Source organism: Phalaenopsis equestris, unplaced genomic scaffold (genome assembly GCF_001263595.1).
Source record: "Phalaenopsis equestris unplaced genomic scaffold, ASM126359v1 Scaffold000002, whole genome shotgun sequence".
Taxonomy (NCBI): Eukaryota; Viridiplantae; Streptophyta; class Magnoliopsida; order Asparagales; family Orchidaceae; genus Phalaenopsis; species Phalaenopsis equestris.
This window is the reverse complement of record NW_018164444.1, coordinates 22,925,066-22,944,106: the sequence shown is the minus strand read 5'-3', so window position 1 is coordinate 22,944,106 and position 19,041 is coordinate 22,925,066. Positions and strand designations below refer to the sequence as shown.

Here is a 19,041-nt window from a genome sequence, read left to right as displayed (position 1 = left end):
AAAAAAAACTCTTCGAAATTTGGGTGGCATATATGTAAACGTCAAAGTTTGGGTGTTAAATATGTAAATACACAAGAATTGTGTGTTAAAAATGCAAAGTTTCCATTGCTTAAAGCTTTAAGATACACAGAATGAGACAATCAGTTTGGTCCGTAAGATCAGATTCTGAAATAACACTTATAGGATAGCATGCCATGATTCCATAATAGGTATAATAGGGCTTCAAATAAGCAGATATCCTTCCCTTAAAAAAAAGCATGAAGTCATCAATTTCAAACGAGCAAGGAGAACCCAAAGCCCCAGTCCATAAGCCCCAAACTGATTTCAGAACGATGCCAAACCAACCCCATAAAATCGAAGCCACATCAAACTAATCCATAAAGAATTGATTTCATTCTACCCATTTGAAGAATAAGTCAGATGTAAAACTGTAGTAGAAAATGATGAATCCACCGGCTAAAATAAAGCTTAAAATCCATTCGTAATTCACAATGGCTAAAGGAAGTATTAAGCAAGTATTAGAGAAAAGAAGTTCCTCATGATTAAATCAAAATGAAGAAAACTTGTTGAAAGAACTAATCCATAAATCAAATAAAGAAAGAAGAAGAAGAAAGAATCCTTATTTTCAATCTATTGAAAGTGAAGGAAAGAAGTCTTTACCTCCAAATGCTTTCATAAAATGTAAAGAAACCCCCAGAAGCAATAGCAAAATTTCCAAATCATATCAATGAATCACCAGCCCAAAGATGCCACAACTTTTTTTTCCTCTCTTTCAGACTTTACCGAAGAGAAAACAAAATTCCAGAAATATTTCAAGCACACATAGGATCAATCAACCAAAAAATGGCAGCACCTTCCCTTCTCAGAATTTTCGGCCAACCTTGGTAGCACAGAAACAAGCAAGAATATTGATCCAACTACCGAGCAACAGGAAATTCACGCAAGACAAAATTTTGGCAGCACCTCGACCCTCTTTTTAATTTTCGGCCCCAACCCTAGACCTCCCCAAAGTGGGGTTTTTATAGCAGAGAAAGTAGAGAGAAGCAGCCACCTACCAGCCCTAATGGTGGCCGAATCAGGTAAAGGGAGCAGAGAAAAATGCATTTAGGGAGGAGGAAATGCAGCCTAGGGCAGAGGAAGAGTTGGCCAGGTGGAGTTTCACCGTTGGAGAGCTGCTCGGTCGAGCAGAGATCAAGGAGGCAAGCCACGTGCGAGAATGGCTGCGGAATGCCGCTTGTGAGGCCAAATGGAGAGTTAAGTGTGCGGGAAGGGGGTAAATAGGATTTAGGGTTATAAATTTTATTATAAATAATAATATAACTATATAAAAATATTTAATATTTCAAAAATAAAAATTGATTTGTACATTTTTTATTCGTGCGTCGCAACATAACAAAAATGGATGTCCTTTTTAGTAATTTTGATGTTCTAGACGCGTTCGCACGGTCCATTTCACTGTCGAATGTCATTTTAACAAATCCATTGATTTGATTGCAAATTTCTCGTGTGCGGAATTATGACAATATGGGTGTCTTTTCCTACTAAAATTGGTGTCTCGAACGCGTTGGTGCGGTCTATTTTGTCGTCGGGGGTCGTCCGGAGAAGTTAGCATTTTCACCCATCATTTAAGCTCAATTTAGATCTGATCTTGTGCAACTTAGTGAATCTTGTGCATTTGGTAAGTGTGTGTGATGATAAAGTCATGAAATGATTTTTTTAAGGCTTGAAATCCTATTGGGAACTTCTCCCTGAGTCTCCACACAATAGCCCTTAATCGCTCGTCCACAAGACGATGGTTTTGAGACCATAAATGCTGGACATCACAGGAAAATAGGAAGTGGCTGGAATTTCTAAAGGGTGGGTTTCAGTCCTAGTTTTCTAAGATGGTCAACAGGAACTCCTAGAGATAGATCTTAAGATCCTAAGGAAAAGAGTAATGACCTCAAAAATGAGGTCAACAGTGGTATGTATGTAAATTTCCCTAAAAGTTTTCTTTATACATGCATATTTAGATTGTAGCCTCATTGTTACCGACACCATTATTATACATATTTCAACTATTTGGATCGGCTTTGTGAATATTAAAATTCTTCATTCATTCCTTTTCAATTCTGCATGAGGAGTTATACTGATTTTCTCGATTTTTTTGGCAAAACTCTTATCAATAGTATATTTCGTCCAGTCTCTTCATTCCAATCTTTCAACAAAAACTCTATTTAACCATCATATTGTTGCAACTTTTATTTTTTATTATACATAAACAAATTGCCTAAAATTATTATCTCCAACACTAAGTTCGATTATGAAATTTAGAAAAAACTTATGCTAAAATTCACAGAAATTATTTAACTTTAGCTAATGGCTTTCTCAGAGCACATGCATAAAATATCCTTTTGTTCATTCTTTTTGGCAGTATTACATATTTCATAAGGTTCTAACAAAATTTAATTTTCCTTTTTCTAGCTTTTGAGTTCCCACTGTCACTGCATTTCTGGTCGGACGATTGTGAGGCACTTGAAGAACATGTGTCTGTGATTTCTTTGCTTCTGAAAATAGGTTGTCAATCAGCAATATTCTTTTTTAACAAAATAAAAACAAATATTTTGTTTTCTTTTAGCTCAAGAGGTTCTGTATTGAAGTGAATCAACTACTAAAGAATTCATATAATTTAAAAAAAAATAGAAAAATCTCCAGTTTGAAAGGCGCACAATTAAGTATATTTCATAAGCTTATGTCAAAACGAATTCCTTGGAGATTGCTTGGCATCACTTTTATTTATTGTTATTATTTTTTTTGTTTTTTGCTTTTATTTAAAAAGCATATTTGTTTAATGAATTTTTGCATGTTTTTTATATTTTTATTTTAAAAATAAATTATTTTATTTTTAAAAATACTTCAAACATCTAAATATTATTTCGAGTATTCTTAAAATTAACTAAACATGTTATATAATACCAAACATGCTTTGTTTTAAATCAAAACATAAATAAAAGAAAATAAAAATTAAAAAATAAAAATCAAAAATCAAAAGTGATCCCAAATGGCCCCTTAGATATTAAAAAAAGTTATATGATTGATACCTAATTAATATCAACCTCCAACATTGCTCATCTGAGTTTGAGAAAATAACGACACTTATATTAAAAAAAGAACAAACAATAATGTAAATACAAAATAAATAGCCAAGATAATAACCTTCAATGATGGGTTAAGCTTTCCGGCTAGAGTGAGTAAGAGTGTAGTCTTTCCAGAAGATGGAGGCCCTAAAAGCAATGTCATCCTACAAGACAAAAGAAAAGAAAAAAAAAAGCATTTAATTGCCTACTTAAGAGACTTAATTTTAGTTAAAAGCTTGAAATATTTATTATCATCATCAGTCATTATACTAACATAAATTTTGCTCATTGAAAATATTCTATAATTTTGAATTTAAAAGGAAAAAGTGTCTTTTTCTTCTTTTATTCAGGTGCTTAATAGATGGTTGTGTTTGAATAGTGTAGCGTACTTCAACAGTTCAATCAAACGCATTCGCATCACCAAAAAAAGGCCGCTTAAGTAATTAGACATGGCAATACATCCCAGCTTTAAATACTAAATTTATTAGGGGATTGTTTGGTTTGTTGAAAAAAGAAAGTAGTGTAAAAAGTGATGTGGGGTGTCTGCTCGCCCTACTAACTGGACCAGTTTGGTCCAGGGGTCTTGCGAGCCGGCCGACCCTCTATGCAAGGGAGTGCCACCTCTTTTTAAGAAGGGCCCACTACTAGTTATATAGGGATATTTATTTGTTTTTGTTGGTGTTTATGGTTCAGTTTTTGCTGTGAATTGATTTGGGACTGTCATCTGTATCTCCTTTTCACTCTACGGGTTGTACCATAGGGGTTCCAAGTGCAGCTCTGCTTATATCTTGGTTTGTAGGTGGTGTTTCTCCAACCTATATCTTTCCCCCATCCTTTCCCACATCTACCAAATTCCCTCCCCTTCGTCCTTGGCGCTACCACCAAAAACTGCCCTCTCGCAGTTGTTCCTACTGCTTGCTTGTTGTTTGGACTCCTAGAAACTGTTGTCATGTTGTTTACAGCTTGCTATTCGCCTCCTTGCCATCACCTCGGAAATCCAAACCCTAACCAACGCCACTTAAACCTTAGATCGAATCGTAGTTCCATTGTTGTGTTGTTGTTTAGTTGCAATTTCAGACTATGAACTCAGTAATAATGTTTCTTTACATTGGGTGTTCATTAAATTCAAGCATCATTTGGCATTACCGTTAATTTAACCCTAGTTCGATTCTAGGGTTACCAAAATCTAACAATACCTAATCCAAACAAATCCAAAAACTTTCCTCCTTGCTAAGTTTCAGAATCATCAACCCTATTTTTTTTTCTACACCATATATCAGCCTCATACACTGTTTCTAAGACCAACTGAAGCTGCACATAACTTCAGTTTCTCAAGAGTAACACCCTTAGTTGACATATCAGCGTCAATGTAGTCTTGTACTTCCAAACTCTTTCCTGGGTTACTCATGAATCTGTTTATAACTCCCACTGCATGGGCAATATTCTTTCTCAGCTGAAGGCCTTTTCAACAAGTTCAGTCTTATGCCTCTTATTGTCATCAAGCGCAGTCTTCACCAGGTATACAACTTGTTGTGCAATGTCTTCTTCCCCAGTGGAAATTCTGTCAGCTCCCAAGTCTGATTTCCTGTTGGCAGGGAATTCATACTTTTCGGTCGCTTTCTCAGTAACGAAAGATGAAGTTTCTTCCTACAGAGGTAGACATGTATCTGCATTCTCTAGTAACCAAAATATATGTCATTAAACTTCTCGATCCCATATGCGATCACTTCGTCTCCGCCCATCATTCTTCTTTAAATCCAAAACTACGGCTCTGATACCAATTGTTGTGAAAAATGACGGCAATAAAGCCAAAATTTGGATTAACAAAAATCGCAAAACAGAAAACAGTGAAACACACGAATTTACGTGGTTCGACAATTTGCCTACGTCCACGGAGCAGCAGGGGATTTTATTAGCTTGAGGAATTACACCCGTCGATCACCTCGACGATTTCAAGAAAGCACTATTTCTCTCTACCTCTTTCTCTCTCCTCTCCTCCTTTCATTCTCTCTCTCAACCCGAGAGCTTCAAACCGAAGCACACCAGAAGAAGAACCTGGAAAACTAACAATGCGGAAGAGAGAGTCAGGGAAACCAAATCCCAATGGAGATTACAAGGGGAGCTAGCATGCATATTTATTAATTCCATCATGTCATTAGGCCCATTAAGGAATTAATCAAATAATTAATGAAATCCATTAATTATTTCATTTTCTCATCTGCAGCAAATCATAGAAAGAATTAAGAGCAATTAATTTCGAGTATCAAATCCAATTTACTGTCAGACATGAGAAAATGTTAATTTGAACAGTGGACCGGTTTCTATATTCGCAACACGAGCGACTGTCAGTATGCAACAATCAGTGGTAGCCATCAAGGGGTGGAGCAACAATTACAATTTGTAGTGTATTAGGAAATTGGACAAATCTAATAAGTTTTGAATATGCTAGAAGTGAACTAGAGGCTACGTTCAGAGTTCCTTTAAACCTTGCTCTACATTTCATATTCCTTAAACCAAACACTCAACTTTTCAAAATACCTGCATTTCAAATGCAATACCCTGATTTTGTAGCCGACCAAATGACCCCTACATAACACATTTTATATTCTCATACGCAAAGACAACAATAAAATGCACTCATCCTTATATATTTTAACATTATATCTTTTCAAAGACGAGCAGTCTTACATCAAGATAGTTATATTTTTTGTTTGTCAGAGAGCAAAGCTTAAGCAGCAATTAGCAATAACTAGTGAACTTTATTAGACTTAAACTTCTCAATATCAACCCAACTCAACTTTATCTAAAATCACTCAATCCAAAGGTAAGCTTGAAATTAATTTAAACTTCCACCGAAATAAAGTAAAAATAAAACATATGAGTTGGTGGAAAGCATTTAACCTAGAACTTATTTGAACTATTAAATTTATTAACAATAATAGTGTAGCCCACTTGGCATGGGGGCTGAGTGCATTTTCTCCAACTACAAAAACCTTAGCTCAAGGCCTAGCATATTATTGACCTCATTTTTTAGGTCATTACTATTTTCCTTAGGATCCTAGGATCTAGCCCTAGGAATTCTATTGATCATCTTAGAAAATTAGAATTGGAACCCACTCTTTAAAAATTTCAGTCACTTCCTATTTTCATGTGATGTCTAGCATTTATGGTCTCAAAACCATCGTCTTATGGACGAGCCGTTAAGTGTTATTGTGTGAAAACTCTGGGAGAAGTTCTCAATAGGATTTCAAGCCCTAGTAAAACCACTTCAAGACTTTATCATTACACGCACACCAAATGCAAAAAATTCACTAAGTTGCACAAAATCGGACTCAAATTGAGCTTAAAGATGGGTGAAAATGCTAACTTCTCCAGACGACCTCCGACGACAAAATGGACTGCGTCAATGCGTCCGGAACAGCAATTTTGATAGAAAAAGACACTCATATTGTCATATTTTTTACACAAGCAAATCTGCACGCAAATCGATGAATTCGTCAAAATGACCTCCGACGGCGAAACGGATCGCGTCAGCCCATCCGGAACGTCAAAACTACCTAAAAAGGACATTCAATTTTTTACAATCTGACGCACAAATGAAAATGCATAAATCGAATTTTATTTTTGAAATATTAAAGATTTTTATATACTTATATCATTATTTATAATCCTAATTATAAACCCTAAACCCTCTACTCATACGTTCAATTCCCCATTTGATACATCCCATGGCTCGATCCCACGGCGCTCGTCTGCTCTTCCCCGCGTGCCCTAGCTCCTCCATTCGGCCGCACCCGAGACCGATGGTCGTCTTCTTCTCCTCACACGCGGCATTCCGCTGCCATTCGCGCACGCGGCTCGCCTCCTCGAGCACCGCTCGACCGAGCAGCTTTCCAAAGGTGAAACTCCACCTGGCCGACTCTTCCTCTGCCCTAGGCTGCATTTCCTCCTCCCTAAATGCATTTTCTCCTCTCCCTTTACCTGATTTGGCCACCATTATGGCTGGTAGGTGGCTGCTCCTCTCTCCTTTCTTTGCTATAAAAACCCCACCTTGGGGAGGTCTAGGCCTGGCCAAAAATTAAAAAGAGAGTGGAGGTGCCGCCAAAATTTCCTCTCATCTCCTTGTTGGATTTTCTTTGATCTGTTCATTTTCTGTGTGCTTGAGGCCTTTTTGGAAGTGCTGTGGGGAACTTTCAGGGCTGGAATTTCATTTGGTTATGGCAAGATTCGTATCATGAGAACTCTTCTTCTTACTCTTTACATAACTATATACTTACTTGCAAAAATATGAGAAGTACGATACCTTCTCTTATGTGAAGATTTGAAAGTTGCTACTTAGAATTTGGAAGTCTTGCTAGTTTGTTTCGGGAAACTCTTGATATATATCACTTAATTCCTGTGTTTTTACACTTCTTTCATTTGAACTTTAATCATTTACATACATGCCACCCAATTCTTATATACCTACATATCTGGCACATGGGTTTCGATAAAATTCTCCTGAGATTTGCATTTTTTGAAATCCTCAAGGACACTTTTCTTATGAAATTTAAGGCTTTGTGGAATTTGATTCTTGGTGTCTCTGTTTTGGCTCATTTGAAGGGCTCGGTTTGCCCATATCTTGGATGCGGTTTTGGCCCTTTGGAGTTGGATCCTTACTGGAAATATTCTTTGTTTTTGGCCCGTTTGGAGGGCTCGGTTTTGGCTTTATGATTAGCTGGAAATTGCCTTTCATTTAGCCTATTTGAAGGGCTCGGCTTTAGCTTCTACTAGGCTGTATTTAACTGAAATTTTAACATTATTTTTTGCCCATTTCGTGGGTTCGGTTTGGACTCTTTTGGAATTAAATTTATGATGGAAATATTCTTTTTGTTTTGACCCACTTGTTGGATTTGATTTGAGCTCTTTTGAAATTAAACCATGGATGGAAATACTCTCTGTCTTGGCCCATTTGGAGGGCTCGGTTTTGGCCTAGGCTATGTTTTTTTCTCTAGCCTATATGTTGGGGTTTAATTGAATTTGAAATAAGGAATTGGTTTGACTCAAATGTTTATCTGTTGGTTTCCTTTTACTGATTTAAAAGAGCTAAAAATGTGTTTTATTTTTTTTGTCCCTTCTTGTTGGACTCGAGTATGCTTGTCATGGTTCTCTGTTTTGCTCTTCTTCCTGGGCTCGGGTTGCATCTGTGTTGGGCTTGGTTTGCTCCTATGTTGAGCTGGGTTTGTCCCTTGTATGGGGCTCGGTTTGGGCTTTCTGACCCACTTTGGTATTAGATTTTGACTGAAATCTTCTTACTGTTTGGTCCATTCCTTGGGCTCGGTTTGACCCCTTTGTTGGGCATGGTTTGGTTGGGGACCTCCTCTTTAATGCTCCTCTTCTTCCTAAGTTTTTTTATAGGTAATCAAGTTTGTCATTCCAAAATTCATGATTTCAACATATACAAGCTGATCAATTCATTACTATGTTTTACTTGATGAAAATGGTTTCAGTCCTAATGAGCTATAAGAACTTGTCATTCACTCTCTTATGCATATCAAAGGTAATACAATGACAATACCTATGGTGGTTTCCTTTCTGCCGCACGGGCCTTGCTGCAGTGGTTCATTGGTTTTTTGACATGGTTCAGGCTTGGCTTCCTCTTGCTGTCCTTACCCGTAGGCCTATGCTGTGGTGACTTTTCTCTTTTGTTTCCCCTTCCCGTGGGCCTATGCTGTGGTGGCTTTTCGCTTTTGTTGCCCCTACCCGCGGGCCTATGCTGGGGTGGCTTTTCTCTTTTGTTGTCCCTACCTGTGGGTCTATTCTGTGGTGGCTTCTCTCTTTTCTTGACCCTACCCGTAAGCTTAAAAGGTGAAGATTTTCTTCTTGCTACCCCTTTACCAGTGAGCCTTAACTTGTAGTCTCTTCATGGAATATGTTGAGCTAGTGGTTGCCCCTCTACTGGTCAATTCCTCTTATCTTGTGAAATATGAAAAGGCTTTTATGACTTTGTTTTGGGAAACCATGAAATTAATATAAGTTGGATTCATGAAAGGCTTTGAAAGCTTATAAGATTGTTATTTATAAGAGTTATTTGGAGGTTCGACATTAAAGTTCAGATAACATAAGTACCACATTCGGGTCCATACTTAGGTGTGTAAGTACATATAGGTGGTGGAGCCATGGGTATAAGTGTTACATTAGCTTTGGGCCCGTTTCAACCTATTTGAAACAAAATGTGGAAATGATATCCTCCTTGGGTTGATCCAATTATAAAAGTTGAGAAAATGATATCCTCTGGATTGATTCAAGGATCTTGGGCTCTCTTTTTGAGATTTTTTTGTCAGGATTTTGAGGGTTGTTTCACTCTTTATCCTTTCAATATTTTGGTGAATCAATTCCTTCCTCATCTCTCTCATCCCCATTTTCATTCTTTTTTTTTCCTTGTTTCTTGGTTCGGTTTTCAGTGCTTATATCTGATACATAAGTGCTCATGTATAGTCTTTTGTTATATATGAAATCATCAAGCAATATCGCAAGTAGGTCGGTTTTGTTTTGAGGCGTAGGGCGATGATGACAAAGGCACGCTGATGGTAGAGCAGAATGATATCTCATCCTATAACACCTGGACTCAATTTTGGAGTCTGATGAACTATAGGATAAAAGTATCATTCACCGACATAATACTAGAGGGGGACCCGTACCTTCTTGCGAACCACTATTCCTTTTTCAAAAATTGATAAAACAAATTGATAAGAAGAGATACAATATTTATAAGAAAATATTTTCATAACAAAATTAATACAACTTTCCTTTTGTATGCCTGAAATATATATGCATGCTAAAATGTGTTACAAATTGGTTGTCCACTTGTTGATTACCGATACTGGGCTAAGGAATACCCTCATAAGTTAGGTTCAGTAGAATATCATTCTAGTGGAGTGGTGGGTTTTATACATTCGGGCGACCGAGTAGCCTTCGATGTCCCTCGAGTACAAATATATATATTTGAGTCTAGCCCCGACCCGAGTGCTTGCGGTCCCCTCTTTTCTGATTTTTCGTATGTTTTATCGAGATTTTTGGACAAAGCACTCGTGGTCTTTTCTATGGAATTTTTCCGAGGTTTTGATAGTTTTATTTGAATTGTTACTCGTCAATTTCTCAAGTTTTCCCTCGTGGAATATTCGTCGATTTTCTCGAGTTTCCCGTCGTGAATTATTTGTCGATTTTCTCGAATTTTCCAGCCAATACTTCTTTTGTTTATACAGTGAATAATAACTAGCTTATAGGACCAACAAGTCTCAAAAATATACAGGTTTGATTTACATTACAACATTTTATTTCACAGCATGTATATTGTTCTCCTGGCATGTTATATTGTTTTTCCTCTTTTATATCGCATGTTTTATTGCTTTAATATACACTAGGCCTTAGTATAGAAAAACCTAATGGTTAAATAGGATTAACATTAAACCCGGGGGTGCTACGACGAAGAGTTTAGAGCGAACACCGTGGGTAGCACGACAAGGAACAACTTTAAGATGGATTTGCAACATCAAGACACATTCACATCACCGAACACTTTCTTAGTTTAAATAATAGCTCATAGGATTTCGATGTGGCTTGTCTGGCGACTCATATATCACCTTTAGGCTTTTGCACAACTCTTGTTGTGCAATTATAAGTCCTAACGTCTTAGGATTCTGAGGTTATCGTACGGTACGGTAAAAATCCTGTGTAAATCCTCCTGTTTTTTTAGGTTATTCGCACGATCGGATATCGTGCGAATATAAGTCCTAAATTCTAAATAAATTGCAGGATTAAACATTAAATAATATCATTTCAAAGACGTAAAGCCAAACAAAAAGATAGTTGGGAAGTCACCGAAGTTTCCCCTAGATCTGTGATATCACCTATTATTCGCTCCTTTGGATTCCTTAAAATAACTGTTCCTATTTTGAGCTACTCTCATTTGATTTTCCCATGTCCAATTGTGGAAACCTAAACTTTGAAATCTTGAAGGCAAAATCGCTGATCTTAATCGAAAGTTTTCTAAAGTAATCACAGTTATTTAAGATGTAATTAACTATAAGGGTTTGCCTCTATAGGGAACGTGGAACCCAAGTAAAATAAACCCTATCTAATCCTTATATATTAGGTAGGAGAACTTCTTGGCCTCATATAAAAATATGGGTTTGCCTCTATAGGGAACGTGGAACCCAAGTAAAATAAACCCTATCTAATCCTTATATATTAGGTAGGAGAACTTCTTGGCCTCATATAAAAATATTTCGCAGCCAAACGGATGTCACAAATTTTTTAGTTTAGGTGATTAAGTCTACTACAAGTGATATGTTTATTCTTCGGAATAAGTGTATTACTTGTTGTATCGCGCTCAGTCATCCAAACTATCCAAAAATGTGAGACTCACTTGGTCTCATCTATTTTTAAATTAAAATGTTATTTTCAAAAATTATATTTACATCAAAATTATTTTCAAAAATCATAAAGTTTAAAGATTTAAGATTTAAAAAACGGCCGACACATATGCAAACATGTGTTATAAAAAAATAATAATAAATTGATTAACAACAATTCTTATATATTTCAAGTTATGGCTATTTGTCACTTGTGACAAAAAAAATTTACAAAATTGAAACTTGCTTTTTGTCTGCATCTAATTTGTATCATATGCAAACGTCAACCTTGTCATATTTTATATTTTAAAATGAATATTGCAAAAATACCTTGAGGGCCTTATGATCCCGGAGACATCTTTAACAATGCTGATGTTTGCCATCTTACTCAGTCTTATACCAAACAAACCCAATATTGAATCGGCAGCATTTTTTATTTCATTAAGAAGAGTTGGCAAAGCTCTAGAGCCCACGTAGCACTTTGCCTCCACAGTTATGTTTTCAAACCTGACCTCCACTGTTGGTAGCACAATGCCAGCCCTGCCAAAAACATTATATATATATATATATATATATATAGTCATCGCTTAAGAAGAAAAAAAGTGGTTGTTTTTATAAACTAATCACTTAATAACTAACATATGGCATGGATTTCCTATCAATTTGTGACTGTAACTTTAAATTTACATAGTGACAGTGCTATGTTTGTTGAAATAAAATCACTGTTTCTCTCAAAATCAGTTCTTAATTGTGAAGCTATATTGCTAAGCATCATTCATTCCGATTCAATTCTTCTATACCATCGACTTAGGTAATTTTCTAATACAGAGCGAAATTATCATGTTGACTCTTTCTTACTGATCAACGTTTGGCATTATAGGAACCGATACAGTCACAGCTACTTAACTTTGAATAAACTCATCAAAAATTTTTTTTTTTTTTGCATCTCTAAGAAGTTGACCATATTATCCGTGCAGGATCTCACAGTACTTGGGAAATCAATGGGAGTTTAAATACATCAGTTCGGGAGTTTAAAAAAAATCAGCCGGGTGGTAAATTTGTAAATATCAATGTTTCAGGTGGTCTGCACGTAATTATCCCAAAAAATAAAAAAAAAGGAAACTTGCTATTTACAAATCAACCACCCTCTTTCATCCAATTTTCAAATTCTCACTAAAATTTTAAAATTCGTGGTAAAAAAAAATCACCTGGGTTCAAACCAATGTATCTTCGCATTTTTCATTTTTATCAAATTCTCAATAGTTTGGTTGTTAAAAAAAAATCACCTGGGTGGTTGTTAATTTGTAAATATCAATGTTTCAGGTGGTCCCTATGTAATTATCCAAAAAAAAAAGGGTGCAATTACATACAGATCACCACGAGAAACTTGCTATTTACAAATCAATCACCATCTTTCAACCAGTTTTCAAATTCTCACTCAAATATTAAAATTCAAAGTAAAACCCCAACCCATATTTTTCATTTTTATCAGATTCTCAGTAGTTTGATGTGTAGATACATTGGCTTGGCAGTTCAAAAAAAGCACCCGGGTGGTTAATTTATAAATATCAATGTTTCAGGTAGTTTGTATGTAATTGTCCAAAAGAAATCTAAGTAAGAGAAGTAGACAGTACTGTGATCTAGTTCTCAGAACAATTGCATTAATCGCTCCTAAGAAAATCCTTAAATTCTTATTATTAGAAATCAGTATTGATTCTAAACTCTAAAAATTGATCCCAAATACAAACTAGCTTTTATAAGTCTTTTAATTTTTTATTTATTATTTTACTTAAATCTAACACAAACAAAAAACAAATAAAAATAGGTTTCTCATTCTCAGATTCTCTGTTATTTTCCTTGATTGAAATCATACCTAAATAAATTCATATTATACAAAATTCAATGAGCATAAAATTCATCCCGATCAAAAAATTTCCCAAGAATTTCAATGCAGATGAACAAATTACATCTCATTCTGAAAAATGACAATTTTGCCCAATTCAATAAAACTGTGTAAAACATAATATAAAATAATATCTTTAGTAAACAAATTTAAATAATAAATTTACATTAATTAATAATTAAATAGTAATTATTTATATCTTTATCACATAATTAAAAAACATAAAAAAATTATTTATAAATAAATTAATTAATCATTAAATATTAATATATAAATCCATCTAATTATAATTAAATTAAAAATATATGAATTTTAATCATTACTTATTAATAACTTAACAAAATTAACAAAATTAAAATCGCAATCCCTCCATCCCGATTTTGCTCAGAATCATGGCCTTCGGCAGCGATGAAGCAGAAGGTGGAAGAAGCAGCAGTTGGTCTTTTTAATTTTTTTATTATTATTATTTTAATTAAATCTAACACAAACTAAAAACAAATAAAAATAGGTTTCTCATTCTTTGTTATGTTCCTTAATTGAAATCATACCTGAATAAATTCATATTATACAAAATTCAATGAGCATAAAATTCATCCCGATCAAAAAATTTCCCAAGAATTTCAATGCAGATGAACAAATTACATCTCATTCCACTATACATAAAGATATATAAATTACTAAATAAAGCACGAAAAAGCTGATGAAAAAATAAGGAAAAACTTACTTATCTATTCTGTCTCGAAGCTTCTTGAGGAAGACACCGTTATCATCATCAGGGTTCCTAAAGATACCATCCATTAATCTCCGACGATCGGCGATCCCCATTTTCTTTACATTTACTTCCCGAGAATCGAAATACCTCCGGGCTTCCTCGCCGGAATCTAGGTTTTTGAGAGGATGGATTCCGGCACCGCCGTCGTGGGTTCCGGCAGCGCTCGGTAGCTTGTTGACCACCTCCCACTGGAGAGCCAACTCCTCATCTGCAACAGCGGACCTTTCCCTCGACACAGAGAATATGTCGTCGGAGCTCACCCATGGTTTTCCAAGCCGCGTCCATGGACTACCCGCGTGGCGTGCACTCCTAGTGCCGCCCCGGCTGAAAACCGAACTCTCCATGTCAGTAGAGATACACTACCGGGGTACGTATCACTATGTATTTATAGATGTGATGAGTACAGTGATATAGTTCCTTATTTTTTATTTGTGCTTAATTTTAGAATTTGGGCTTATTAAAAAGTAAAAAGCAGCTATAAATCTCCTCAAAAATAATTTGATATTCAAAAAATTATCGTGCAAATTATAAATTTTTTGTTGAAAAAATTTAACCACAGTTAGAAAGCTGTCGCCGCATCTAGCCATGATCAGTGGAAAAACGTAGAATTCGGCAATAACTTTTTCAAAAAGAGAAAACGTAGCTTATCCAAACAGACAAAATTGCGATGTGTTGTCACACCATCATCGCACCGCCGCCCGAAACAGAAGATTAGTCTCAGAGTTTGTAAATCGCACCGCCGCCCGAAACAGAAGATTAGTCTCAGAGTTTGTAAGTATTTCATAATAATATCTCATTTTTAAAAATTAATTTTTAATAATACTTCATGGGTATTATTTTAACCCTGGACTGATTTTACACACTTGGGCTAAACGGGCTCTTTGTAAATAAGTGAAGATCATTTTGACACTTTACTCAATATATAATACATAAATATTCACATTTACATTAATAACTCTCAAATTTATTTTATGCATAAATTCAATATCAATATATTGTAAATATAAATATTAAATTTTAGAAATTAGATATATAAATACAAAAGAATTGTGTGATATGTGTTGAAATTTATTGTAAAAGAACATTTTAAATTAAGTATTATTATTATTTTATTATAATAATTTGAATTATGTAAATATGACGAGTAAAATTTAAAGGTAAATTTATATGAAAATAAAATAATAATATTGTATTTGTGTATTCAACATCTAAACTTAAATACTTAATTATGTAACATTTAATTTTTTTTAAAATGAAGTATATATTTTTTATATTTTGATACAATTGAGACATTTAAATATTAATTAAATAATTATTAAAAAGTTTTAGAATGGCTCTACCAATGGAAAAAATATTACATCAGAACTTTGCACGTAGAGTTGTGTGTGAAGTCGAATAAAATCACGCCACGTAGGAAAAAAAAACTATGTCTGGTAACTCGAGAGAATATTCCTTCCGTGTTATTCAGGTGTTATTGTGTTTTATTCAAGTATTATTGATGTGTTATTGTATTATTATAACACCGGGAATATTCTCAGAACATAATAACACCTGAATAACATACAATAACACATGAATAACAGATGAATCTCATATATTTAATAGATGGTCGAGCGCAATACCACAAGGAATACACCACCCTAAGAGATGAGCATATCACTTGTTAGTATGCTCGACAATTTAAACTAAAGAATTGATGACATTCATTTAGTCTGCGAAGTAGGATAAATGTTTGTTATTGTTGTTGGCTTTTCTTCATTCTCTAGTTCACTCTAATGTCTCTTTTTCCTCTTCTTAAATTCCTATTTTTTTTCGTACAAGTAAAAAATATTCTAGTACGAATAATGTTTCAAAGTGTCACAACACTCTATTCAAGAACCTCAATTATGCTAAAATAATTTTTAAACTAAGGATTCATTCGACACAAAGACAAAGTTCACCAAATTTCTTTTAAAAGTTGTGTTTGTCAAATCATAGGAGACAATCTACGATTCGAAAAGGCGAAAGAACTTGGGGAGACGTTCATTTCCCGCTGTTTCACCAAAAAAATTTGTTCATTATTTGTAACTTCATTTCCTTAATGTTCGAGTATGCCATTTTTCTCATTTACTTCATTTTTTTTTCATATGTTTGAATTTTTTATGAATTTACAAAAGAATTTATCCTACTACCAATAAATTTTCATAAGTACAATAAGTCCCACTTCTCTAATTGAGTTAACATCCCACTACCAATAAATTTTAGGAAGATTTACTTACATACCACTCAATTCCAATGCATTTACATATCTAATTCTCAAATTTCAAATTTTTTTGCATACTTTGAATTTTTTATGAATTTACAAAAGAATTTATCCACATATATATTTTTACTTGCTATAAAATTTCTATGACCAATTCCATTTTTATAACATTGATTTTTTTTTTATGAAAGAATAAAATTAATTTTCTTATGAAAGTAAACATTGGAGTTTTGATAAATTGACTACATTTAAATCTTCACTAACATGATTTATTTCTTACATATGGAAGTTGATGTTTGGATTTGAAATTATATATGATATTTCATATGTATGTTTCGCATTTGTAGTTCTCTTTTTGTTCTATTTTTTTCATTATCATTATGTCATGTACATAGTAATTAAATAAATTTATTTTTTATTATGTCATCACAGCTTATCTTTCACTAAAAATATTATTGAATGTTTGAACTTTGACCATTTTCTTCTTTTGATTTTGCTGAATCCCTTTAAGCTCGTGTAATCACACTCAGTGATCAAGCTAGCAATCGAGAAAAGGGGATCTACAGAGAAGGGAGCGAGAAATTCATTGTATTAAATATCAATGTATTTGTTCGATGGATAAAAGGTCTATCATCTCTTCTACATAACTCTTCCCTTTATATAAGAGCATCATTATTATTAAAAATATACATGGGTATGATTATACTTGGATCCCTTGGAATCCTTAAATGCTTTATTACAATTGGCCCAAATGTACAATAAGTCCCACTTCTCTTAATGAGTAAACATCCCACTACTCAATTCCAATGCATTTACATATCTAACTCTCAAATTTCAATTTTTTACATAACAAATTTTTTTGCATACATATAATGTTACTTATGAATGAAAAGATCTATTTTAATTACTAAAAGTTAAAATAATGATATTTTTTTATGTAATATGCAAAATTGGATGATATCACTATAAATAAAATAAATTTTAAGTTTTTGATATGTCAATACATAGAAATGGGGAGATATGTAGATCAATTCAAAAAAAAATTAAATGATAGTCATAGACAATAGCAAGCAAGTGTGCACGCCCACAGATATATATATATATATATATATATATATGAAAGAAATGACTAGATGCTATTATACGAGTCTCCAACCACCCCTAATGTGTCTAACAATTCGAGTACCACCTCTTTAAGACCAACTGTGCTTTTTTTATACAAGTCTCCAGCCACCCCTAATGTGTCTAACAATTCGAGTACCACCTCTTTAAGACCAACTGTGCTATAGGGGATTCGAACCTCCGACCTCAGGGGTCTTATCAACCAACAAACACTAAAATCTATATTATTTTCTTGAACAAACATGGTCATTTATCTACAAACATGCCACACAATTCTCATATGTTTACATATATAACATCTAAACTTTCATATTTATATACATAACCCTCAAAATTTTTGACATCACATAAAAATATATTATTATAATTAACTTTTCAAAAATGAAAGTCACTTCTTCTTAAAATAACTAATTGTTTGTCAATTTATAAATCTTTTCTATATATATTTTTTAATCTTATTAGTTGACTTTATTGCATAACTTTATTGTCATACTATTAAAATAGTCTAATTTAATCTTTGTGGTTTTTCAACTTTCAATAACTATGACTTTCTGGTGTCTCTAGTGTCACTGAAATGATGCATTGCATAGAAAATAAGAAAATGATGTGATATGTAAATTTATAAGAATTATGTCATTTATATGCAATTTTTTCTATGTGTCGCATGTAAGTCCCCTCTGGCAAGGGTTCGATCTCTATCGTGGTGCTTGGGGAGTCGAATTATAGGCAAATTGCGCGGGCTCTTGTCATGGGGTCGGATTGCGCATGAAAAATCGATATTTGGGCCTCTGTTACATATTGATTTCCTTTTACGTAGAATTTTTTCTACGCTGCCGGCTCCCGGGCCGTATTTTCATGATGAGAGACTTTTATAGATTGAATTTTTCATTAGAATCTGATTTAGCACTTTTATATAATAATACAGTTAATTAGTAAGTAAATTTGTGAATTTTAAAATCTATTTTAAAAAAAATTATTTCATTTAAAAATTCTGAAATTCATTTGCTGCTTTGTAAAGGTTAAGTAAAATTTATGAAATTAAATGTAAGGAATATTTTCTGAAGGAATTTTTTTAAATATTTTAAATTATTTTAATTTTACTATTTGTATTAATAATAAAAATAATAATATTTTTTTTTTTTTTGGGTCAGCTCTTTGTATGATTTTGTTTGACTCGTTTTAGCTCGAGATAAAGAAATTGCATTTATTATTTATATATTATATATATTTATATCTATGTTTAGATCACCATAGCTCGTGTGTGGTCATACGGTTCTTTATCTTTTATTGCATTGGAATCATACAGGTTCGAATTCAACACCCTATATTTATTCTTTAATTAATTTAAACTAGCTATTTTTGAGCCGAGCACGGACAAGGGCATGTATACTAAGCCGAACACGAACACAATATTTACGAGCAATTTGGAGCATAATCCATGTTCGAACATAATTAATTTTGAACGTGTAGAACAACAATCAAATCAGAGCTAG

The 19,041-nt window shown here is 33.8% G+C and overlaps 1 protein-coding gene across 6 annotated transcripts in view; it reads right to left on the bottom strand.

Moving 5' to 3' along the window:
- The window catches only part of LOC110023901 (ABC transporter G family member 42-like), a 51,466-nt gene extending 36,945 nt beyond the window's left edge, over positions 1 to 14,521 (bottom strand). For 4 of the 6 annotated variants that reach the window (XR_002293946.1, XM_020723566.1, XM_020723549.1 and 1 more), the window contains exons 1-3: positions 14,137 to 14,316; positions 11,840 to 12,049; positions 3,196 to 3,280 (exon numbers count right to left, since the gene is read on the bottom strand). Coding sequence is in view for 4 of the 6 variants with exons in the window: in XM_020723566.1 (XP_020579225.1) it covers positions 3,196 to 3,280; positions 11,840 to 12,049; positions 14,137 to 14,237 (396 nt within the window). In the remaining 2 variants the exon portion in view is untranslated. Of the gene's footprint in view, positions 1 to 3,195; positions 3,281 to 11,839; positions 12,050 to 14,136 lie in introns of those variants that run through there. The other 2 variants (XM_020723575.1, XM_020723581.1) reach the window with 2 other exon arrangements.
- Positions 14,522 to 19,041: the final 4,520 nt, after the last annotated feature.